This window comes from Plectropomus leopardus, chromosome 4 (assembly GCF_008729295.1).
Source record: "Plectropomus leopardus isolate mb chromosome 4, YSFRI_Pleo_2.0, whole genome shotgun sequence".
In the NCBI taxonomy this organism is placed as follows: domain Eukaryota; kingdom Metazoa; phylum Chordata; class Actinopteri; order Perciformes; family Serranidae; genus Plectropomus; species Plectropomus leopardus.
This window is the reverse complement of record NC_056466.1, coordinates 9073317-9099144: the sequence shown is the minus strand read 5'-3', so window position 1 is coordinate 9099144 and position 25828 is coordinate 9073317. Positions and strand designations below refer to the sequence as shown.

The following is a 25828-nucleotide window of genomic DNA, read 5'->3' as shown; positions in this document are numbered from 1 at the left end:
TATTGTAATGATTATTTCCAGTAGAAGTATAAATAATGAGTGACTGAAAGGGCACTTGGTTGAGTGATGTGGTCTTCTTAAGACTATTATTGGGGCTTCTTAACTTTTGACAGCCAGCAGAAGCACATGAGACATACTGTAGCTGAACATAGCCCCAACAGAACAGTCTGTTAAACAGTTTATGTGGACATAATCCCTCCTGTGGTTTTGGATTTAAACCACAATACCTTCCAATCCAAAACTCAAGAGGCTTTTGTAATGATATCATGTTCAGACAAAACCTTCTGGCGTGGAGTTTGTTTTATAAATGTCAGAGAATGGATCAAAGTGTAGCATGTTTTCATAATGGGTATTTCTTTTTCTTTTTTCCGTCAAACGGCTGTAGTAAAATGGCCCTTGTACAGAAACGAGTGGTCACATGAGAAACGATCAAAGAGCTCCTTGGCGCCCACCCTCGCGGGAAACAGAGGCAGAGGAATGAAAGGTCACAAAGGTCAGGTACAGGAGGGAGCGCATGAGACTGTTAAACCCGTAATCTGAGGCTGACTTGTTTGTTTTCATTCTCTTGAAGGCATTGTCCACCTCTGCAGCCTTCACCTCTGCTCTGAACTTACTAACAAGTCACTACCTGCTTTTCCATGTAGCCCTCAGTATCGTGATTCCTCTTGCCAAACCCTTTTCCAAATGGCGTGCGACAGAGTGAGAGATTTCTTTGATCTTTGTGGGAGCAACATGACAACTAAAAACCGGCTCGATGACATTCCCTGTTTGTAGTCACAGCAGACATCATTTGTCCCAGACACTTAGACTAGAGCTGCGTGCAGCGCCCTGACAAGTGTCACTTTTCCAGGATTTTAACTAACAACCTTGTTAATCATCATCATCGCTGCCCTCTTGCCAACAGCAGGCCACCTCGCTGAGAGGTTGTGGGAGGGTGATGATGGTAAGTGTCCGAGCAGTCCTGTCTGGCACTGTTTGGTTAGTCAGCATGCTTTGTGTGTGTGTGTGTGTGTTTAATTAAAAATTGCATCAACATTTCCCTCTTCCCACACGTTTCCCTGCTTTACTGTCTCATAATGGACATTTTCTCCTGTTTCTCTCTGTCAGTAAATCAGCTCTTTTTCAGACCATACAAATAAGTGAAACCACAACTTTGGCGAACTGTTAGCAAAACCACATGAGAAAGTCAGCTGGTTTCTCCTCGTCTGTCCTTTCTCTGCGCAAAGAATAAAAGATGAGACTGAGACAATATTTGCACAATGGTTGTAGCAGATAAAAGTGAACGCTTACCTTTAATAATCCCCACATCCTGTCTCTCAGCAGGGCAGGCTTGTTTACCATCTTCAAGTCGTCTGATAAGCAAATCCTCAGATACATTGTTTGCAAATTTACAAAAGCGTCTCCTAGAAGACGAATTAGGAACAGAGTAACACATTATAAAAGGGAGAATCTCCTAACAGTGAAACCTTGTATCAAAAGTCTTCATCATTCACAGTTCATTCATTTTTGTGATGTGAGCAAGCCGTTATTTTGATGCTCTTTGACTTTTGAAAGATGATTTTTTTTAACACATAAGAAATAAGAGGTAATATTGCTAAATTTGTACACATTTTTTTATGCATGCGGGTCAACGAAAGTCGTGGCCAGAGGCAATATAGTTTTGGGTCATCCATCTGTCCATCCGTCCATCTGTCCATCTGTCCATCTGTCCATCCGTCCATCCATCTTTCCCGCTTTCATGAACTTGATGACTCGGGAATGCCTTGAGGGAGTTTCCCTAAAATTTGGCACAAACGTCCACTTGTACTCATGGATAAACTGGTGATCAAAGGTCGAGGAGGTCATTGCGACGTTTTTCGAATTCATTCGCTATTTATGTGAAAAAAACTTTCACACAAATGTCTAATAAGATAAAATGATGAAGTGATAACATTTTATATCCAAAAGGTCAAAGGTCAACTTCAGTCTGACGTCAAAATATTCTTCAAAGACACTTTTGTTGTAATTATTCAAGCCCATAACTTGTGAACAGAAGGGAAGACACTGGTGACACTAATCTCAAAAACTCTGCTGATTGAATCGATCTTCATCTGCTGGGTTGAAAATGTGTATGAAGCTTCCATGTTTTAGAATTTGTCGCTTATTTGTTACAACATCCATATCTGAAGCTTTGTCTGCTGTCATGGCTTCATATGTGTCTCTGAACGGACATGTAAACTGTAAATTGACTGCTTGTGGAGGCATAAATATGCAAGGTGGTAATTCAGTTCTTTTTATTTTGCTTTGTTTTTTGGTGTGTGTGTGTGTGTGTATGCAGCTTCAGTTTTTTTCTTGGTCTTGTAAAACTAGTAGCATAAGGTGGCTACGGTTGGCTAATGTTAGCCAACTCCAGATGAATATTGTTGTGAAGTTAACAACACTCATGTCATACCAGCATTTAAAAAGCCTACATTTTTCAGCAGTAAATTTTTGTGACAAGTTTTGGTGGACAACAGATTTGTGTTGTGACCAATAGCAAACTGCTGCTGGTGACCTTTGTGGTGAGAGGAAGCTGGAGGAAGCTTTTATGAGCTGTGTTGCATCATCCACTTTTATTGAACCTCCTCAGGAGGATAATGATCTACTTCACGAAAGAGGACTGGTATGCAGACAGTGATGAGACAGCAATCAGTGGCACTAAAACATCTCTTTAATAAACTGTCAGCTGGCTTTATGACAGTTTGCAAAGTTGTTAGTGTGGAAAGCTATTCGCATGGTTTCATCTGGTCACCAATAAGCTTTGCGAGTTCTTTACGTTATCAAGCTTCTAGCACAGGTTTTTCCCAAAGATGCACAAATACACTTTGTTGTGACATTTTTTGGCATGGCATGGCCATTATGCTATATTTTAGCATTTAGCCTGTGATTTCCACCTAAAGCCACAGTGGCCACTGTTTAGCAAGCTACAGTCTGACCTTATTGTCAGAAAGAGTTAATACATACCGTTGTTGTATAGCCTTGTGTTATTCTCTGCATTGAATGCCAGTCAATTGGAGATCAATGCCACGTTACAGTCTTTTTCCATTTGTTTACATTTGGATCACTGATTGGCCTTTTAACATTCAGTGAAATCTTAATACCACACTCAAGCTTAATCAAACATACGTCTTATACTAAAGCCGAAAATAATTTCAGCACAGTATGATATCTGTGATCCTGCCATCTGTTGGTGGTACAAGAAAGCTATGAAAATATATACACACGCTAAAAACATAATGTTGCTTTGCTGAAACAAAATTGTGGAATATCTGTCACCATTGTATCCAAGGAAACATTGATGGGCACATCATAATATTAAGAAGATGAAACTTTTGGCCTAGACAGATTTTTAAAAAAAAAGCTCACTTTAATCTAAAACCAGCCAACACTGTTATTGAGAAACAGTGTAACTCTGCACAAAGTGTTACTTGACTTCAGAACAGTGCACAGGGACACATATTTCACAGTAATTACAGTACATGTATTGGTAACCTCTTATTAAAGCACCACTCAAATACACACACACACACACACACACACACACACACACACACACACACACACACACACACACACACACACAGGTCCTGTCACTGTGTCTCCCTGAACATTCCCTCCACAGCTTGTGTTGCTGCCTGTTTGAAAGCGGCTCAGTAATCCTGGATCAGAGAGTACAAAGGGCCCCAGAGTGCTGGTGATGTAAGCACAGTGTCCAGTGCTTACCCCCACTGCTCTCCCCTCTCCCACATGCTGCCTGGGGGGGGGTGAGGTGGGACAGGGAGGAACATCCCTGTTGTGGATGAACCTGAAGACTACGATCTGAGAAGTAAACGGTGATATCGGCAGGTTAACAGCAGCCTGTCTGCTCTGTCTCAGGGGCCTGCTGCTGATGACCTGGGACACAGTGGGAAGCAGAAAGTGTTGACCAGATCGCTGTAGAGGAATGTGGCTAAGCTGTGGGGAGTGGTGGATCAGCTCAGTGTGACCAGGAGAACAGACTGCCTCGTTACTACAGTTTCTGTGCCTTATTCCTGGAAGGCCACGTCGCCTCAGGTGAGTATCACTGGGTAAACATTTACCTAGTTAACGCCTTGGCAGCGTGTGATCGGAAACAGATGGTGGAGTGTTTGCTGTTAAAGTTATAGTAGCTTTGTATGACTGTGTATGCATCCTGCAAGAAACAGAAGTCCGTCAGTCGCGTCCTATCTGAATGTTTTAGCCATCGCAGGCACTACCGGCCATGTCATTTGACTGTATGGAAATGTCAGCGCCTCGTTGTGTGAGCCTGTAAACATCTGGGTGTGCGCTCTCTCAGGTCTCCATGGACTTGCTGCAGGACTCCAGTCACACCATGTGGGGTCTAAATGCCCGCTTAAAGGGCTTCCTGGAGCAGGTGAACAGGCTGCAGGAGGCTAACCAGCGGCTGGAGGCTCAGATAGCCGAATGGGGCGTCAGGAGCACCTCCCGCTCTCGGGATTGGTCCCAGCAGGAACAGACTGTCAAGGAGCTCCGTGCCCAGGTTAGACTCTGTTTGTGTGGAGAGATTTTAAGCTGTTAGATGATTATTTGGAATCGCTTAGACTATTAAAAAGTGTTGCATATTGCACAGCTGTTTGCCAGACAAAGATATGACAGTGTTGTTTAATGATTATACTCCATTACATCGGCTCAAGGCCATATTGGCTGGCAGACAACAGGAGCAGGTGTGTATAATCAGACAGCAATGAATGCAGTCAAAACAGAGACACGGCGGATTACTAGTGTTGCTGACAGCTGCATGCAACATCATGTGAACAGTCTCAAATGCATGTTCACTTAAAGGCTGGGCAAAGTGGCTTAAGGACAGTGGCAGGTCCGGTTTGAAGACAGCCACCTCCGTGCTGGTGGTGTTACATTACATTGATGTAAACCAGCATGTAACATTAACCCTTTGAACACTCGCAAAGTTGTTGATAGAGGGACTGACAATGTGTGATGGTTAAGCATGCATTTTAGGCTATGAAAGTTATAAAATTGCTGTTGATTATTGGTAAACTTCATGTTTTCACACCTCCAGAAACAGCACCCTCTTATCTTTTTACGTAAAAACATTTTCAAAACCAACTAGATAAAACTCATTTGGCATCAAACTAAAAGAAATCTCTCATAATTATGTAAAAAATTACCTTCTGAGAAAATACTTCTAAACCAAGAGCAACAAAATACTCATTAGTGATGTTTAAAAACAGGTCAAATACAGTAGATCAGTCTTTGAAGGATCAAAAATGATTTCTCACAACCCACAACAGAGGAACCGTGGCTCCTTAAAAAGTCTTGAAATGTTCTAAATCATGGAGGCTTGACCTATACAAAGATCCCGTAATACTGAGATAATGTTAATACAGTTGTTGAAAAATATTTTTGGATGTGAAATCCCAAATACCTGCTCTATGATGTATCTCGGGAACATTAAAGGTGTGATGAGGAAAGATATCTACTTGACTGAAGTTTTCCTTGTAGCAAATAAGAACGATATTGGCTTTTAGGTCCAGTATGTATGATTTAGGGGGATATATTGGCAAAAATGAAAAATAATATAATACTTTTTTTCTGTAGTGTATAATGACCTGAAAATGGGAATCGTAATTTTTTTGTTACCTTAGAATGAGCCGTTTATATAAAAACAGGGAGGGAGGCCTTGTCCATGGATGTCGCCATGCTGCAGCGCCATATTTCTACAGTAGCCCAGAATGGACAAACTAAACACTGGCTCTAGAAAGGTCCATTCATGTTTTCATGTCGTCCACTGCAGCTAGCAACCACTCTGCAAAGAGCAGCGTCATAATAAGACTGATTTTGACGTCAGTCTGCTTACATCAGTGTTTTAAGTGGTCTAAATCACTGTTTGTTTGGAGAGAAGGAGACCCCTAAAGATAATTTTGCTCCTGGTCAAAACCTCCTGAACATCTGGATCTTAAATGATCAGAAAACAAAGGTGAGCTGACCTTAGCAGGTGCTGTGTTAGCGGGCCGTCTGTGACATGCCGAGCAGTATTGTAGAAACACTGATTTGTAATGTGAAACAGCTCCATTCAGTGTTTTTACCAGGTTTAATAACAGGGTTTGTTTGTTTTGGAGAAAAAAAGACCTCTGTGGATTATTCAGCTCCTGGTGAAAATCTCCTGAGCAGTGAACACTTAAAAGATATCTAACCAGGAGAAGTTTCAGCAGATTGCAGTTTTTTTTCCTTTTTATCTTTTTTGTCATGTCTTTATTCAAACAAGGAACATGCGTAAAAAAACATTGATCTCAAAATGAGAAGAGATGATTCATGCCAGATTTAGCTATTAGCTAAATTACATCTGAAGTTCCTGGGCAGGTACAAACAGGACAAATACCTCACACTTAAAAAACACTTACCACACATGATAAAAAAACAAACAGATAAAGTCAGGAATCAGCAATCCTTACTGCTAGATGACACTAAATCCTACACAGTGTTCCTTTAAAGCACTTAAAATGTCTTAAATACACATTAACAAATAAAAGGCATTAAAAAGTATTAAAGTGTCCAAAATTCAGATTGAATGGGTCTTAAATTTTTTTTAGAATGAATGAGTGACTTTATTTCAAACCAAAAATGACAACATATTATAAACAAACTAACAAAAGTACAGTGTCTGAAAAGGAGTAGGTAGAAGTAAATTCTAAAAGTATATTCCTACCCCTTTCTCATTTTTTTTAATTTTAACTCATATATTATTTCAACAAATTCCCATATTTATTTATTATTTCTTTATCTAGTACACAAACAACCATCCCTAGTTTACTTGCCACCAAATTAAATACATAAATGACTATCCCAGGTTTATTTACAATCCAGATATCCACTATTGTTACAAAATAAACAGAAACACTCCTGACACTGCTTTCCTCATCTATATACCTGCCAAAAATATCTTTTTGTATAGTTTGTTGACCTGTCGCCCAACCCATTCCACAAGTCCACTCTGTGCACTGAAACACACACACTTCTACTAATGTCAAGTGAGAATTTCTCTTGTTGGTGCCAGGGGAAACATAATTTTAACAGGAGGAAAACACTATTTGACAGAGAAACAGACTTCAATACAACACCTGCATGTGTGCAATGCCCCAGTTTTTGCCCCTCTCAGCATTTAGATCACGCAGTGAGTCTGCAGCATTAAACTACGTCCTTGCCAGCCAGCTAATTTTTTCTGTGCAGGGAGGCAAACACAGAGCGTGTCATCAGTGTCGCTTCACCTAAATTTTTCTTTTGAACTGACATCAATGCGTTTACTTGGAAAGAGCACGCTTTCAGTCCTGGTGTGTAATTCCATATCAAGTCTTAAGTGTTATTTACCGGTATGGTGATCTCACATGACCTGACTTAACAGTTTTTAACTGCTCCCTGGTGTTTGCGTCACATTGTGCATGAGTCAGTGTCACTGACAGACATTTTAATGGCTCTCATTTTCTTGCTGAGCGCCACGTCATCCAGCTCGTCTCCAGAGTTTGGCTGATGTTCCCATGACTGTGACGGACAACAGAGCAAACTTTGCATTGTTCGGTGATCCAGGGGATGCTTCCATGACAACATATAGGATTACTTTATATTTATCCTCCTAAGAACAGCTTTATATTCTCTGATTTACAGAAGAGACTTAATGAAGGCCACTTAGCTCGTAAGACTAAGTATCTTGTCACTGTGTTGATTCAGTCATCTCACTTGGGCTCAAGAATGGGGTGGTGCACTCAAAAATCCACATAATGGGTGTGTTGATGGTTTAATGTTGTGGAATATTCCAGGATATCTTTGGCTTCCATTCAACATGGGTGTGTGTCTGAAAGTGTTGGACTCAACAAGTGGAAATAAGGTGTGTTATCATCTTTGTGTGGGTGATAAGAGTAAAGGTGACACCTTCTTGTGCAAATGAACAGGGAGAGTCAATTGAAATTCAATAAAAATGTTCATTTTTGGGGAATTTTTACACAAGTCTCTGAACATAGTAGTCACTGGTATTGCTAAACAAATAAATTCAGTCATTTGTTGGCTGTGTTGAAGTTAGATGTTGGTTTTATTCCATTTACAGTATGTATACATTATGTACACACTGATAGATAAACACTGTGCACAACTCTGATTTGTGTGTTACTTGTTATTTTATTCTCCTGTGACCGGACATTAGCCAGAGGAAGGCTTGGTAGAGGAACAGCTCTCGGTCCAAGTCGGGTCTGCCTCCCCCTGATGCCGGCTCTCCTCCTGCTTTTCATCTGGAGCTTTCGGTTTTGTTTTTCCCTCTGGTCTGACTGGCCGCTCTTCGTATGCTGTTGGTGGGGATCCTCTCGCGGTCTGCTGCATTCAGTCCAGACTCCACACAACTTTTCCAGATGTTGATAAGTGCTTCTCTGTCGTAGAAAAGTCATGCTTCAGCAGAAGGGGCCATGTACTCGGAAAAATAGAAAAATTTAGCGAAATATATCAAAAACGTAGCAAGGATTTGAAGAGCTACAGGCTGCTGTATCTACATGCGCTGCCGTCACTATAGCAAATAATCATCATAGCATATTAAACTAGTATTAAATGTTTTATTCAGAATAAAACAAAAAGACACCAAATATAATGAATAAGACTTAGCAATTTTGCTTTGGTTTGTGGTTAGCTTGTTTATTAGTGTCACATTAATGCACTCAATTACCAAAATAAGATGTAATGCATTTAAAGGGTCTCGATGGAGCCCCCAGGAACAGCACTTGGCTTTCAGTTTGACATAGTGGCCAAAGCAGGGAATTACAACTTCCAGCTCTGTCACATGATGTCATTTGGCCGCTAAATGAGTTTATCCTTATAAACTGGAATTGTGAAACAGGTTTTTGTAAATCAGTAGATGCATTTTTCAAGCATTACCACCCCCACAAAATGGCTCATTTCACTATCAGGTTTTGATCAATTTGATCAAACTGGAAGCCGGCAGAAGTCTCTTGTGCGCCTGCACTATGGGCCAAACGATGCGGAGGATCCAAGTAATTTTACACCTGGGAGGTTGAACATTTTTAGCTCCATGTGTCATTGAGCAACTTTAATGAATGGGGCCCCACCTCCAACGCTGTATCCAGTTTTTTTCATACATCAGTTTTTCGTTTTTTCATTTATTTTATTCATGAGGACAACACACATTAATTAACATTTCTGTGAATGTGCCAGTGTTTGCCATCAGGCTCATTTTCAACTGTAGTCCTTTGGCAAGATGTTTTAAAACTTGTAAAATCCATTTTGAGATCAAATTTCAACTTACACAATCTACATGTACTGATGTAAAGAAATAGTACTTGTAAAAGCTAGAAATATTTAAACCTTGAAAAGTTCTCTGTTTTAGTAGACTTTAGCTCAGCTGTAGAACTGCATATTGTTTGCACTTTCCTTCTAATCTTATGTTATTGTATCTTTTTGTTTTTGACAGGTTGGTAACCTGCTGATGGAGAATGCCCAGCTGGCATTACAGTCTGACAGCATGAAGTCCAGAGCTGCTGCCATCCAGGCCAGGTCAGCTGTATTTGGCTGCAGTTTTCCTGAAAGCTCTAACGCTCCTCTCCCTCAATCAATACAGCCCAGGGCTTATTGATGAGAATATTAGTCAGGATGCATTAACATGTTACGCACATTTATACAATTCATGTATGTACCCACTAATTATGGCTGTGGAAGAACGACCAAAGACGTCCTGTTTTCATCCTGCTGCAATGCTTTTCCATCCCTCTGTTATCTAACTCAGGCCAGTTCCCGCTCCTGTGAGCCAACCTGCATACAAATCCAGGCCGGGCTTTGTGCCGCGTCGGCACTTTCACTTATGTATTGATGCAGAGTGACACCGAGCCCCCCCACCACCCCCAACACACACACACACACACACACACACACACACACACAGAAACACACAACACCATCCCTCCACTGTCAGCCATTAACCCCTGAAGGACAGTGGCGATACGCTGCAGCTTGAAATAAATACACCTGTTCTATTTATAGCTCCACCTGACGTGTCTCCTGACCGGCTGAGTGTCTGTGAGACTCTGGACTCTGTTTATGACACAGTTAAATCATGTCAAGGTCTTTTTACTTGTAGTTATGATTTTCACAACATCCTCCGTCATTGTCATGCACCACAAAGGAGCTCTAAATCACAAATCTTTAACCCCTTAGTGGATACTCAGTAGCTTTTGTCTGAAATCCACTTTTAAAGAAGTTAAGGAGAGACACTACAGGATGAAAGTTTTGGGCTACTTTGCTTCCATAAGATGTCTGCTTTCAGTCAAAGTGGAAAGAAAATGTCAAATTCACATTTAGGATTTTATTTTAGTTTAGATTCCTGTTCTGGAAATGTGTGCAAAAAGCCTTAGACAATGCATAATTTTAATATTTAAACGTTAAATTTCAGAAAACCTGTAATAGAAAAAATAATTGTCTTAATGTAATTGATCAACTGGTGTCATGGTGATATGTGTTAGTTAAACTTTTTTTAGCCTATTCACCTGTATTGTCCTATTTTTTCCCCTAAAAATGTATTGAATTTTACAGTATATATTTATAAAGGTAATTTTCTCTAAGTTAATTTCTTTCATGCTTTGAGCCAGAAATCTCCACATCAGTAGCACATGCATTAACCAAACTTAATGCAAACTTATTCCCAATGATATTCTGTGTATTTTTATAAAGGGGTTTAGTTTATACAGTATATCATTCATAGCCTGATTTTTAATACTATGAACATGGCAAATTCTTTTAGTTTATTTTTCTATTTTTATGGCTGTTAACAACACTTTCTGACTTATGGAGTAATAAAAGGAAATTTTATTACTTTACTAATTTTATCAAAAGGAAACTCCCTTTGTAAAAACCTTTGACTCTAATGTGTCAACAAAATGAAACACATATTTTGAAATTGGCTTTAAAGTCCAGATATCTGTCCTGGAAATGTATGTAAATTTGCACTTATGACTTAGGTCGTGACTCATATGCATAGTTAAGCATATAATTTAGGCAAACTTTTCAATGAAAAAAATAATTATGTTAATGAGTGTAATACTATCTATTAGTTAAAATGTTTTTACCCTCTACATCTGCATTGTCTCCCCTTTAACAGGGTCTTTGGCAACACTGAGGAATGTGTCAATATTTCATGGAAATAAAAACTTTCCCCTTGACTTTGCTCTGCTGCACTCTGTTTAAATAAATGTGTTTTCTCTGTATTTCTATAGTGTTTTCGTGTTATTAATGTATTCCATGGTTAAATGATTAACACTGATTGAAAAGCTTTGTCTGTTGAAATCACAGGTGTGAGACGGAGGAGGTGAACACCAGGCGTCTGGAGCAACAGGTGGCTCTGCTCAGGGAGTCAAAGAGGAAGGTGGATCAGAACAGCGTGGCGCTGCAGGCAGACCTTCGCCACTCCATGACCGAGCTGCAGGAGATGAACCAGGAATTTGAGGTCAATAAATGTACTGCCTGCAAATGATTTACATCTGTTTCTTTTTTATCTTTCTAACTCATCTGCCTGCCTGTTTCACTGTTCCTGTCAGCATCTCCGGTTCCTCATCTCAAAGTCAATGGGTTTCTTGAATGTTTTTTTGGGGAGAAGCCTGAAAAAAGTTCTATGGTTAACACAAGCTGAAGAGACTTTCATGTTTTGTTCCACAACATAAAACCAACCAGTAAACACCACACTCACAAGCTCTTATGTGAGGCTTTTATGTGTCTTAAAAAAAGTGGTTGCTAATACGTGGTTAAATAAAATTACAGAACATCGTCACTTTGAGCCACAGCGCACACGGCTTTAGAGCCTCGTCGCGGTGGTGACATGACATGGTAGTTCATTTTAACCTAGCAACAGCTTTTTACTTCTAGTGGCTACATTTAGGCTTCAGAAAGCATAAAAGTGAGTTCATTTGTGGAGATAATCTTGCTGAACAAAATCTCCATTGTATCATAAAGGTTTGTTTGCCACAGAGCTTATTTTATGCAATGATCCAAAATCCAATGGAAAAATCCCACAGGCGACATTAGCTTCCAGGTTGGTGCACTCTATTATCTATCATTGGAGCACTCTATTAGGGGGAGGACTTTGTGATGCTGACCAGGATGACTTGTTGAAATAGAAGAGTAGATACAGTGATAAGTAGTGTTTTATACTTAGTATTGTTATAACAGGCATATTATATGTACATTGTTGTACTTTCACTATCCTGAAATTATCATCCTGTCACGTGTGTGTGTGTGTGTGTGTGTGTGTGTGTGTGTGTATTCGCTACATTTCACACCATCTAACAATTCTTCGTGCCTTCACTCTGACCTCATCCACCCCTCCTCTCTGCCTCCTTTCTCCCTCCTCCTCTTCATTTGCTCATTCCTGCTGACTAATGCACCCTCACCTCAAATGTCGTGTCCACACATGTACTGTATATCTCAATAACTGGCTGTTATCTTTCCTCTTGCCTCTGCATTGCGTGGACTCACAAAGCTCTCTGCCCACACACACTCTTACACACACATCACTCTTGCCCTCTTTTTCTCCTTTGCATTGATTCAAATATAATAAGTTTCATCTCTGTCTTTGTTTTGTGCTTCTCCTCTCACTCTTTACATCACTCTCTTGTCATCCTTCCTATGTCTTTCTCTCTCTCTCGCTCTCTCTCTCGTTCTCTCTCTCCCTCCCTCCCCCTCCTGCTCCATCTGGTTGGCTGTTTGCAGGCAGCCCGGGCTCTGCAGCTGCAGCGGGCCGGCTCCTGCGATGCTCTGTTAGCAACGGCCACAGCAGCAAGAGGGGAGGAGGAGGATGGCACAGGGATGGAGCTCACCCAGCTCCTCGACCGAATCAGAGCGCAGTGCGACCAGGGCAGACTCCCCGGCCTGGGCGAGAGACACCATGGCCTGGGGGCCACGTCAAATCCACTCCCCGGCCTGGTGGGGCCCAGCCGCTCTGGAGCAGCAGCAGCAGCATCCAGAACACACGGAGGAGTTCTCAGTGAGGTACGCATCCACTCCTGCATCTTCACTCATCTTTTTTTTTTTTCTATGCCTCTCTCATGTTGTCCTGGCCCGCTGCCAGGCAGACACACCCTCAAGACCAACTCCAGGCTGTCCCACAGGCGACACTGAGTGATGTATGTGGAAATAAATGATTAGCAGAGTGTTTGTTTGTTGTCCTGAAAGGCCGGAGGGTTAAGACTCACCGTGCCTCTTTGCTCTTTGCTTGTATTTGTGTGTCTGTGTTTGCCTTTTTGCAGGTTTGTGTATGTTTTTGTGTGATTGTCTCCTGGCTAACTTTGCCTTTTCTACTGTTACACACAATTACAGTATTGTGTTTCATCGTCTACAACTCTGGGTGAATGATCCCTGATCTTCATTAAATATTTATGAGGGAAATTACAACCTCAGCATTCAGATCGACTTATCTTTCAAACATTTGCCTCTTTTATCGAGTAACAGCAGCGTTTTTCATTTCAAAGTAGGAGCTTTTCTATTTTTTTTTTTTTTAGCCTTACTGTCCTCCTTTTTGTTGTTACTGGAGAGAGCGCAGACAGGAAGCCTTTTCTTACCCCAGTGTTCCTCTGCCACAGGGCAATGACTTTGGTTTGACAGCGACAATAAAGTGCCTTGGCCAAAGGCTAAAGCTACCTCAGTGCTAAAATGGAGCAGGTTTTATAAGAATGCTGTTGTTTACATCAGAGCATTTCTGCCTTACGGTTACACAATACTGCAGTCAAAAGCCTGCATGATGTCCATGATTATTAACGGGGGAGTATTTACCTTCAAATGATGCTGTGTCTTTTTGACAAAAAAGTGCCATACCGGGGATATGGACGTGCAGTCAGCTGGATATGATATTATTATGATACTGAATAGGCAAAACCGTGCTTTCTGGGGAGAGTTGCATTGTTTACTTCATGAGTTGGCAGAGTTGGAGTCCAAACAATGGCAGAGAGTCAAAACCTGATGCAGCCTACAAAACTACATGACATCATGGGTCTACTGGCTAATAATTTATGTTGGAAATATCAGACAGAAACAGGAACATTTCTACATGCAATCTGGGAATGTAAACCTAGAAGTTGTGGGTCACATAGAGAAGTGGTTAGGTACGACGATACCTAAATCACCAAGGATATGCCTTATGGGGGACCGAACAGAAGTGCCAAATGTATCAAAATATGACTTTGTTGTGATAAAAGTAGGGTTCTTCACAGCTGCTTGAGTGATCCTCAGATTTTGGAAAACAAATACAAACCCCCTGCAGATTTTGAAAAATGGAGGGAAGCTATGTCAGAAATTGTGTCATATGAACACATGTTAGCTTGGGTTAATGATGAAGTTGAAAGCTTTAAGTGGTCATGGGCAGGCCTTTTCATTTGTAATATCTTTTCTGCATTGTAATGATTTGGGGTTTAGTTGTGTTTTTTTTTAACACACTAAAGTTATATCCCTTTTGATTTGATCTGTCCTCTGTAATTGTCGTCATTTTATTGTTTGTTCTGATCATCTGCTTATGCTTTGTCTTTTGAAATGTGACTTCATGTTGCAATGTTTAAACTCTTTGTGTTGATTGTTTGCTTAACAAAGTTTTGTATTATTGTGCGCTTTTTACGTGTCCTACTTTGCATGCTGCTCCCTTACCTCTCTAAGCTTTTTATCATGTTTTGCTTTTTATGTTTTTATTTCTCCTGTTCTAATTTTGTCTTGCGCTTTATTTGCTGTTTTAATGGCCAACACAACATCAGGCCGAGGAGGGACAACAGCTGAAAATTAGCCCTTTGGCGAACACACATCACATTTACAGTGATGTTGATCAATGTGCACTGTCCCTGAGAGTAATTTAATGAATAAATTAATTAAAAAAAACATTGTTTGTATCCTTGAGGTCATGAATGGTTGAATGTATTTCCTTCATCAGGAAACACTAGCAAAAAGTTGGGGTTTTTTTTGTAATTCTTTCATCCATGTTTTCTAGCTTGTGGACTTCTTTCCTGGCCTGTTGGCACTTTGCTGTGTTTCCCAGCGTGTTAAAAATAGCAACTGCCAATCAGGAGAACAGTGTGAAGCCAGCGGCAGCAATGTATGTTGTGTTGTAAATGTGGATCCTGAGGCATGTGCGGGCTACAAACTACACACTGCTAAAGAAAACATTGCTCTCTAGCACCACTAGTGGTCAAAAACTCCACAGAGGTCCTTTATATGTGCTGAGTTAGAATCTCTGTCATGGTTTATAATCAACAACCAAGGTTTCATTTCAACATTGGGGGTTTTTGAGCATCTGACACTTAGTTTCCTAAATTCTTCTGGATTTTTGCATCAATCTGTACCTTTTCTGCATCAATTTATGGTGTAAATGTCTTTCGATTTGTCCAAATAAAAGTCTCTACTGAGAGTCACTACTTTTGCGTGATGTGACCCCTATGTCACCCCAAAATCTACACTTCTGTTAATAATAGAAACTTTAAATCAGTAACAGTGTGTGCAGAGGTACAGAAACCAGTACTCTGTCGAAATCAGGCCTAAATGTCATTTACTTATACTTTACTTAGTATTTATAATCCTTTTGAAGCTACTTAACACTTCTATTTAATTTCCATGAGAAATATAGCAACTCTTTAATTTTTCTAGCTTTTTACTACATTTATTTGACGGCAATAGTTTTTACTTCATTCAAAACAACATCTGTGGCCTGTGGCATTATGTTCTCTGGTAGTCCATCCATCCATCCGTCTGTCTTTCCATCCATCAGTTCATCCATCTGTCTGTCCTATTCTTGCGAATGTGACATCCATAAACGCCTGAGGAGAATTTCATTATATACAAACGTCCTCAGATGGATGGACTGATTAGATTTTGGTCGTCAAAGGTCACTGTGACCTCACAAGACACAATTTGGGTAATAACTAATTGTTAATTCTGTAATATAATATATAATAGTTTAACACTGTGATAGAAGCCACATAATGAGTGCTTGGACTTTTCAGTTTCTGTAAGTAAGACGCCTCTCTATCACTGCCTGAGATGACTGATGGAATAATAATTCCCTTTCTTCAACATCCAACTTTATCCAAGTGTTATCAGCAATTAAGAGCTGATATAAGACAACCTCTGCCCAATTTTGCTTGTCATAGAATTTTTCCTATTAATTAAAATATACTTTATTCATTGAAACAGAAAATGGGAATCACTGGAGTAATAAATGACACAGAATAACTTGAGTCATCGTCTTTTGTTTTAACTGTCAAAATATTTTCACAACTGTGCTGAGACAGCTTCACCGCTTCACTGCGTTTGAACGCAGGCGAGGACGGAGGGTGTGAGACGCCTAACAGCAGACTCCCGGGCCTGCGTGTACACACAGCTGCACAAGCTGTGTGTACACGCAGGCCGGGAGTCTGCTCAGCATCAGTTTACTTAAACTGAAACTCACACTACCAACAGCACCACCTGTGGCTGCTCCTCTGACCGTCTGACTGAGTGCAAATGGGAAACAACTGTTACCTACAAGGTGTGTGTGTCAGGTGGTTGTACGTGCTCCTTATCAGGCCTGATTTTATTAATCGCACAAAAATCAACACGCCATCATTTACTGCATATTTGGTGAAAGTTTCTTTAGGGATAGAAAAACACTTCCTCCATTTTATCACATGAGGCTGAAGTTTACTGTTGAAGAGCACTTAAAATTAGACGGTGTATGAGATAGAAGCAGTGGTGGTGTGGTTCTGGTTCTTGTGACTCCTCTAACATTTAAACTGTCACCTCACCTAGGAGGAGGCAGCATGGACGCAGGTGAGCCTCGGCGGCGCTGCCCTGAGGGAGGCCCGGGCCGAGCTCGCTGAGGCCCGGAAGCAGTGGCACTCCCTGCAGGTTGAGATTGAGACCCTACATGCCTTGGTAAGAAAACACACGTCATCTCGTATCAGCATGGCCACTCCCCAACTGTCCCACTGATAACACTCCTTTCATGGCAAATTGCGTGTGTTTATTATAAAGAAATGATAAGATAGTGATATTGACAAGTTAAGAAAACAGAATACATACATGTTGGTAGCATAGTATATAGCATTTATACTGTAAAGCTATACAAGCGAGTTGGGAAATTGGTTGATTTGCATATTTCCCCCATTAACTACAAATTGTTTGTATTTTACATTTTTGCCAACCATTATCCAGACCTTTCCATAGGTTTTTTAACTACCCCTTGATTCTTATTGTTTCCTTGGTTCCAGGAATGTATGTATTCATTTAATGCTATAAGTTTGGTAGGACTGCAGCTGCAAGCTGCCACTGGAAAATACTCTTCAATAATGTATGTGCAATTTATAATTTATTAAAACATGTAAAACCACCAGTATGGTCTGTTAAAACACATAATGTAATAAATGCATATAATGTCATATAAAATATGACAACAAGACTTCGATGAGTCTGCAGCCATGCTAGTGGCTCTGTGACTAATTATGGTTAATATTAACGAATGACCTTTTTGAACGACTCTTTTTCTGCCTTTCAAACATCTGAGTGCTCATGAATCCTCGACTCTTCCCACTCTCTTTAATTATAGCATACAGCTCACGCTGCCTACTAAAGTGAGTAAACAAGGACTGATTAGCCAAGACTCCAGCTCTGCTTGGTCATTTTTCTGACGTTGACTGGTTCTTGAGCTGTACGTTGTAATACAGAAACAGCATGGATACAACAAGAAAAGAAGAAAATGTGTTGTATTATGTTACCCAGTGTGTTTAAACAACACTTTGATAACAAAGAGTAAAGGAAACTGATTAGGTGAGGCATGAAATATGTTCAGGAAATCATTTTTCAGGTTGTGACACCACAAAAATGCCCCAAAAGGCTGTGGAGATAACTGAGATGTATACTTGCCCCTCAAAGAACAACAGATTGTTGGTCAGTGACATTTCTGAAGCATCGTATTGAGCTCACATAACTTACCTACATAGAAGAGAAGTGCTGAATCAGTGCATTAAAATGAATATTTTATTTTTACTAATGAAAACTTTAATAAACATTAAGACTGTTTATGCACCGAATAGAAGGTTTGTGGAGCAGGCAGCACTAGCTGTTGCATGTGTAAATTTTCTCATAGTGTCACAGAGAAACCAACACCATATTTGCAAAAAGTATGAAACCTTGAAAGGTTCGATACATTTATCAACTCAAAGAGCTGATGCTGTGAAAAGAATCTGCCCGCTCATCACTATCTGTGGGGCTGTGCCTAGCTCTGCTTTGAACTTTATGCTAACAGTAGCTAGCATACATAAAAATATGCAAAAAAACATGACTCTGTATGCTTCAAACCATGGCAGTATCCTTGTGGCTCAGCACAGCAGAGACCTCGCAAAAAACTTTCTTTTACTTTTATACTTTGTACAGAATATTATTAGTTTCTACACACTTATTTGAAGTCCATTTTGACTTTTTCAAAGACATAAAGGTAACTATGTAGTCATCATCCTTACAGCTCCTTGCCTCTTGCTTTCTCAGGAGAAAGGCCTGGAGAGCTCCTTACAGAACACCCAGCGTATGTACTCCACCCAGCTGCAGGACCTTTCCCAGGTGATCGCTGGGCTGGAGAACGAGCTGGAGCAGGTGAGGAGCGGGCTGGCCACCCAGCGACAGCGCCACAGCCAGCTCCTCAACACCAAGATGAGGCTGGAGCGAGAGATCTCCACCTACCGACGTTTGCTGGAGCGTGAGGAGGGCAGGTGAGGGCAAGAATCAGGAATGAAAAAAAATTAGAGGAAGCAAAAAGTCCTTTATCTGGAATTTTGTGGTTTCCACGTCAGCCAGGAAACAAATTAGTACCTGAGAAGTTTTTTCCCAGACCGCTGAAGCAGCTACCTCTTCTTGAGAAATGTGAAAAGGAGAGGACATACTTGTTTACTGACATGAGTAAGACAGGAACTTAGGAAAAAAGTAAACAAAGTAATGTCTTAATCGTTCTTTCATATAGCTGTCAAACAGATCATTTCATGTGTTGTTATCTTCAATCTAGCTAAAGCCGACTTTTCTACTAGGGATTATGTTGAATCCACCTGTACAGAAACTGACACCCACAACAGTAATCCCATGTTGAGACATGGGAGGCTGTAGAGAACAGCCAGGCACAACAGTGACAATTAGGCCTAACAACAGCAATTAAAGATTTAACAGAAATTCCATTCGTTTTATATATAGAAAAACAGCTAAGATAAATTAAAGGAGATCTATTGGGCTTTTATTTTGTGTCATATGTAAATTGTTACAATAAAGGATGGTCATGGGCTATTACACGAGCCAAAGTTTCAAATAATAAGGTAAACAAATGGAAAAGTAAGCCCTGCAAGCAAAACCCTCAGGTCTTAAACTGCTTTGAATACTCTGTTCATGTGTTTGCTCCTCTGTCTAGAGTGTGACCTCAATGAGGGCCAAATTTCTTTGTATAGAGATCTGCTCCAGGCACACTGCTGCAAGTGTCTACATTATGTCACCTACACTGCTATATTAAGCTACATGCTGACATCTGGAAAACATGTAAACTTGGTTGCAGATGTGGTAAATTTCTCCCTGATTTTGGATCATATTCCTGCTGTTTAGAAGCTTTTACTGGTGATTTTTCATCGTAGAAAGTGCTGATGTTCTCCGTTACAGGCATTTCCCAACTGCAAGTACAGTGCTACATGTTGCTAAGTGTCAGGGAAATGTGTAAACTTGGCTGCCAATGTTGTAAATTTCTCTACAGTTTCGGATTGTATTCCTGCTGAAGTATGACTGATTGTGTATAGAAGCTTTTTTTGGTGATTTTTAAAGGTAAAAAGTGCTGCGTACCTGTGATGTGAAGTCACAGTCATTCCCCAACTGCAAGTACACTGCTACATGTAGCTACTGTCAGGGGTATACCTGAGTCGCTGAATTTTGTTAATATCCCCCTGATTTTGGATTATATTCCTGCTGGAACATGTCCAGTCATGTTTAGAAAGCTTTTATTTGGGGATTTTTTATGGCAAACAGGGCAGTGATTCTTCATTACAGTCATTACCTGGCTGCAAGCTGCATTTAGCCACTTGTTAGCAACCTTCTTCAAAAAAAAAAAAAAAACACACAAAAGCTCCAAAGTTTGGGAGTGGGTTATTTACTTACATATTTTATGTCACAGATCAAAGCATGAAAGTCTCTTAAGGTTGTGTTAACCACGGACCTTTTTTATGCTAAAAACTATTCTAAAAAGCCATATACTTAGAGAGGAGGAAACCTGAGGTGCTGAAATGCTAACAGATATCTGGGTTTGAGGACTCATTACTGGGGATCTCTGAAGTTCCTTACAGTCATTCCCCGACAGCAAGTAGGCTGTACTGCTATATGTAGCTACATGCTAGCATCAGGGAGACATTGGTTGCTGATTTTTTTTTTTTATAACTCTGCTGGTACATGTCTTGTGGTGTTTAGGAGCTTTAATTTGTGAGTCTTCACTGTAAAAGTGCTGCTGCTCTCAGGTACAGTCATTCTCCACCTGCAATGTCAGAGATGCAGAGATGTAAAAGACCTGCAAACGCCAGAGCAGAATGGACTGTTTTCATGAGGGTAGCTTAGAGATAGAGGCGCTAAAATGGAGCGTTTTAGACTGAGGGTGAATATAGCATAACATGTTCTAATAGAAACCTTAAATACAAGTAAGAATCTGAGATTGAGCATAATAGGTCCCCTTTTAATTGGAGTTGACTCTTGCATTTTCCCTCAGTGATTCAAAGCCTAGAAATCTAGCGCTGTCTTGAAGGAGACAAGATGATAGAATCCAGACAGTCAAGCCGTCTTTGTCTGCTCTCTTAACTTATTCCCTGCCAGCGTCAAGCTGTTTTATTAGGGAATATTTCATTCTCTTGGCGTGGCCTTTAATTATCGTTGACATCTCACATCCAGCTCCTTTGCAATTTAACGCTTTGGCTGCATCAGCCATGTTATTGTCATTTTAGAGTTCAAGGAAGCTAATTTAGTTTTATGACTCTTGTTGAGGTTGCAGATCGTTTGGAGTGCTGCCTTTGGTTTCTGCGGACGCTTTTCATTCAGGATCTGACTTTGACTGATGCCATTGAAGCAAGGAGAGACAGGACGTGGCGTCTAGAATTCGCATTGTTTCTTCATATTTGAGGAGGGTGGCGCCTGAGTGGGTATCAAGTGGAGGCTCAAAGGGCTGTGTCTCACTTAAACATCTGCTCACATAAAGTAGGGTAGGGCTGCAAATTACCCAAATAAAGAACACAAAAGATAATACTGAAAGGTCGGCGCACAATACTATCATCTTTTAACCATCCAGGGTCTTGTTCAGGCAGCGTAAAGAGAGTTCATAAATGAGACGTAGAGGAGGGAGAGAAGACACATAACACACACAAGAACATGAACATCTGAGCCTGACCTCTTTGAAATCCACCTAATGTTTATCAAGCCATTTCACTAAAAACCACAAATGTCAACTTCATGGGAAAGCCAGCAGATTATCGAAGTCCATGGGTTTCATCCTTTGAGGAGCATCAGTGTCTGTAGATATTTTATTTTTTGTTGTTCTGTCCTTGTTTCTTGAACACCTAGTGTGCTAGTGAACATGGATGGATTAATAAATGGGCCTATACTGGGCACAGGCTCAGGGGCGCCTGAAGTCCCTGGCCTTCACCAGCAAAATGTCACTCAAATTAACATGCAAGACTCAAAATGACCACAAAGAAAGATAAAATGACCACAAAGAGACAGAAAATGACTACAAAGAGACACAAAAAGGTCACAAAGAGGTACAAAATGACTACAAAGAGACTCAAAAAAGCTGCAAAGAGATTCAAAATGACTCCAAAAAGGGGAAAAAATAACCACTGACCAAAAAAAAAAATTACAAAGAACACAAAATAAGTTGAAGTCTGTTTGTGTGTTGCTCCTATGGAGGGGAGGTGGTGGGTCCTTCTGCATCTGCCCATGCTGGTAAAGTAACAACAGCACATTTCTCTCATCAGCCGCAAATAATGAAAGTATTTGCAGAAGAGCGTGATTCTAGTTTTTCACTTGTACTCTTTTGGTTACCATCACGTAGTTTACCAGTGAAACAACAGAAAACAAAACCCAGCACACTGCAACACACAGCTGTGTTGGCATCGGTGTGTTGGTGTGATCCTGCCACCACGTGTCTGTAGAGATGTTCTCCAGGTTCTTGGATGGAGTCTTACGTTTCTCCACCTATTTGTCTTTTTACGTAGTAGTTTTGACAACTTTAGACTTGACTTGGCAAAATCAAAAAAGACTTGCAACCTGACTTGAACGCCAATGACACGTGACTTTAATGATAATAATAACTTTATTTATAAAGCACCTTTAAAAACAGAGTTTACAAAGTGCTTTGAGAACCAAAGCAAAGCAGAAATGGGATACATAGACGGCGATACAACAACGGAAAGCCAAACAGTCCTACTGAACACAAGCAAGAAGAAACTAGGGTAGAGTTAGGATAAAATTAAAACCAGAGGACAAATATTGCAAGATGCGGGACACATAATGTCAAAAAAAATAAAAAGAGAAATAAAAAGATGGCATCACATAAGCACATCTATAAAAGTGGGTTTTGAGAAGTAATCTTAAAAGTCTTTAAAACCACTGATTCTGCGAGCCTTATCTCCTTGACTTTCTAGGATAAAACAATGTTGCCAGCTGATATTTTGGGCTGTTTTGTATTATTCTTGGCAATGGTACGATATGTTATGTTACGATACATTGTGTTGCAATGCGATTTGTTGCGATACGATACGATATGATGCAAATGATACAACTTTATTGCCAGTTTACACTGACTGTCTACTCTGCTCAAGAAGTTCACAAACAAATAAGACATATATTTACACAAACATCACACACCCAAAGAGCCACACCAAACAACCATGACCACTGAACACATCACATTATATCCTCAGAATCAGATCTTAATTAGCAGAACACTGATTTGGGTTTAACAGCACAGGGATGTAAATCCTGGCAGGTAAAATATCAGTACTGCCAAATAATGCGTGCACCTTTTAAGCTCCTTGTCAGACATGTCTGTCACTTTAATTAACCACCCAGGCATGCATAGACATACAGTCAACATGCCTGTCATCACTCTGGCCTTCTGGCTGCAGGTACATGGGCCGTAATGGGCGCCCAATGGGTCTGCGACCATGGAGGACTTCCGTGGAGGAACCTAAGGAGAACGGGCTGGAGAACGGCTTCAGCGACCCGGCTGTTACTCCGGATGAACCCAAGTCTGAGCCCCTGCCTGAAATACCTCCACTTCTCCCAGCAGACAGTGGGCCAAAGAAAAGCATACTGCATAGACAGCAAAGCCTTGTGATACTTACAGGTAAGACACACACATACATTTGCTACAGTCATATCTTGTTATGATTTGTCATTAATGTCTTCTCACAGAGCCAGAGCAAGATAAAGACTTGCCAATCTCGACTGTGAAGACTCAGGAGATTCTTCAGGGCAATGTGGTGCGTGAGAGCGCAGAGGGTCACGGCACCATTGAGTAAGTATTGATCTTTTTGCCCCCCGTTGACCTGTCGTCAGCACCTTTAGTTCAGATATGTAGGCATTTTCAAGCAGCAAGTACCAACGGCATCCCTTCAGAACGCACTGTTCTACATTACTCAGATACAGCAAGTGCCTCTTTGACTGTGACACAACATAGTTTCTCGCTCGTTTAATCTCCTGAAGCCTTCACAACCTTTAGGCTTTGACTCAGTGAGGTTTTTATTGACTCATTAGTTCATGATTACACAACCATTCGTGTCCTACCCGCCCCGGCGACGTCTGGTCCAACAGACAAGATGTGAAAATTCAAAGGCATTCCCTTTACACGTCAAACAAGTTAGGAGGCGTAAAACGTTAAGTTGGCTGTGCAGGTTCCCATGAGTAAGTCATCAGAGCGCTGCATGGGAACTTTCTTCCTTTACTGGCTTGTGTTTGATGTGGATGCTGGCCTGGTGTGGAGATTTTCAGGGTGTGGCACCTGTTATTATTGGACAAGACATGGGCGGAATTCTTTAGACAGGTTTTACCGTCCGCATGCACACGACCAAAACACACATGCACGCATACATTATGTCCAACGAGAGCACAGTCACTCTGACAGAATAATTGCTTTGCTTGTGCGAAGCCGATTGCAGTATAATTCACTCTTTCACTTGACTGATTCTTTACTGATGGTGGTTATCCCATTAAAAGCAGTTTACCGGAATGTTCCTTGAATACTTACCCTTATCATTTCTGTCACTGACGGGAGGCGTTATCTAAGCGCTATCTGATAACAAATTTGTTACATTTGCATGTTTCATACTTATCAAATTAACGTTTCTAAAGTGACAGCATATGAGCTAACATTGACATCAGGAGGTAGAGGCGATGGTGGATGACATGTCAATCTGCAGACCACTGTTCAAGACCAACAGACAACAAAACTGGTTGTGTTTTAGTGATCCTTGGCCAGAGACATGTCACCAAATGAAAATTAATCTTGCTCTGTGTTTGCTAAACGTGCGAAAACCGTTTGCTAACAACCTCATCATATCAACTTTGTATGATGATAAAATGCCAATGTGCTGTTTACAGTTTTGTCTCACTGCCCCCCAGGTGGTCTAAAATGCAATTATTAGTCCTTTTATGGCCACAGCATTCATTATTTCAATGCCAAATTTAACATGGCAAATTTTGTGTTTTGGCACATTTATTAGACAACTCTTCCTCTAAAAGCACCACAAATATATAATACAGATTCTCCAACCGTCCATTTTCACAGACACAATTATCTATTAAGGCTTACTGTCCTCCTACTGCCATTGTGTCCAGAGTGAATGCTTTTCGAATATCTTCACTACTTTAAACCAACTTCAGAGGGATGCAGTGACTGCAGTTGGCTTGACTCTTTGAAATGGAAATCGACTTTTCTTGTGATGCCACCTTGTGTGACACCTTTCCTAAGTATTCAAACCTTTGAACCTTAAGCAAATTGGTTTGGTTTCTTTAACAAACATGGAAAAAAGCCATGACTAACTTGGCAAGAGATGTCCAGCAAATTGCAAGAAATTAGTTCATTTCAATTTTTTTTTTAAAGCAAGGGAAAAATATCCAGACAACTATTTTTAAAGTATTATAATTAATTATAATTATAATTATTAATTATATATTTGAAAAATATTTTTCTTGATTATAAATTTTAAGCAGGTCATTGCCTTTTTTTGTTGGCTTGTATTTTAATTTTATATACGTATTATGGGTTATTTTCTTGTACTTTTTTACTAATTTCTTGATCATTTCTGGGGAATTTCTTCTATAGTTGCTTATTGCCTTTTCCCCTGTGTTTTTGAAAGAAATCAAGTCTTTCAAAGGGTTAACCACAGCTTTTTTGATTGGATCTGAGAGTGGAACAGGATATTGGAGAATGCACAGTTGCTGTGCTTGTTATGTTCACAGTCCACGCTATCACAAATAAATTGGCTGTATCTGGATGTCCACACAGGCGTCCCTGCAGAACCTGAAGGACATGGGTGGATGACGATATTATGTCCATAGCAGATGCGTAACCTCTGAATCTGCCTTTTGTTTGTTAGGTTACTGTGTTTATTTAGAGACACACTTGCATTTACAATGCTTGTCTCCTCTGCAGTGGGTGAGTCTCTTTTTTACTATAAGACAGACATTCTGTATTTAGTTTGGTTGAAATGACAAAGATCTCAGACCCTGATCCTCAGTGAATCTATTCAGTGCCAGACTGGTT

General features: G+C 40.4%; 1 protein-coding gene across 1 annotated transcript in view; it reads left to right on the top strand.

Annotated features, from left to right (window-relative positions):
- The window catches only part of krt222 (keratin 222), a 35275-nt gene that overhangs the window by 6555 nt on the left and 2892 nt on the right, over window positions 1-25828 (top strand). The window contains exons 3-11 of the mRNA XM_042484366.1: window positions 3895-4071; window positions 4334-4537; window positions 9479-9561; window positions 11350-11503; window positions 12763-13041; window positions 16813-16938; window positions 18547-18767; window positions 23190-23410; window positions 23479-23581. Of these exons, the coding sequence (XP_042340300.1) occupies window positions 4340-4537; window positions 9479-9561; window positions 11350-11503; window positions 12763-13041; window positions 16813-16938; window positions 18547-18767; window positions 23190-23410; window positions 23479-23581 (1385 nt within the window). The 5' untranslated portion in view covers window positions 3895-4071; window positions 4334-4339. The remainder of the gene's footprint in view (window positions 1-3894; window positions 4072-4333; window positions 4538-9478; window positions 9562-11349; window positions 11504-12762; window positions 13042-16812; window positions 16939-18546; window positions 18768-23189; window positions 23411-23478; window positions 23582-25828) is intronic.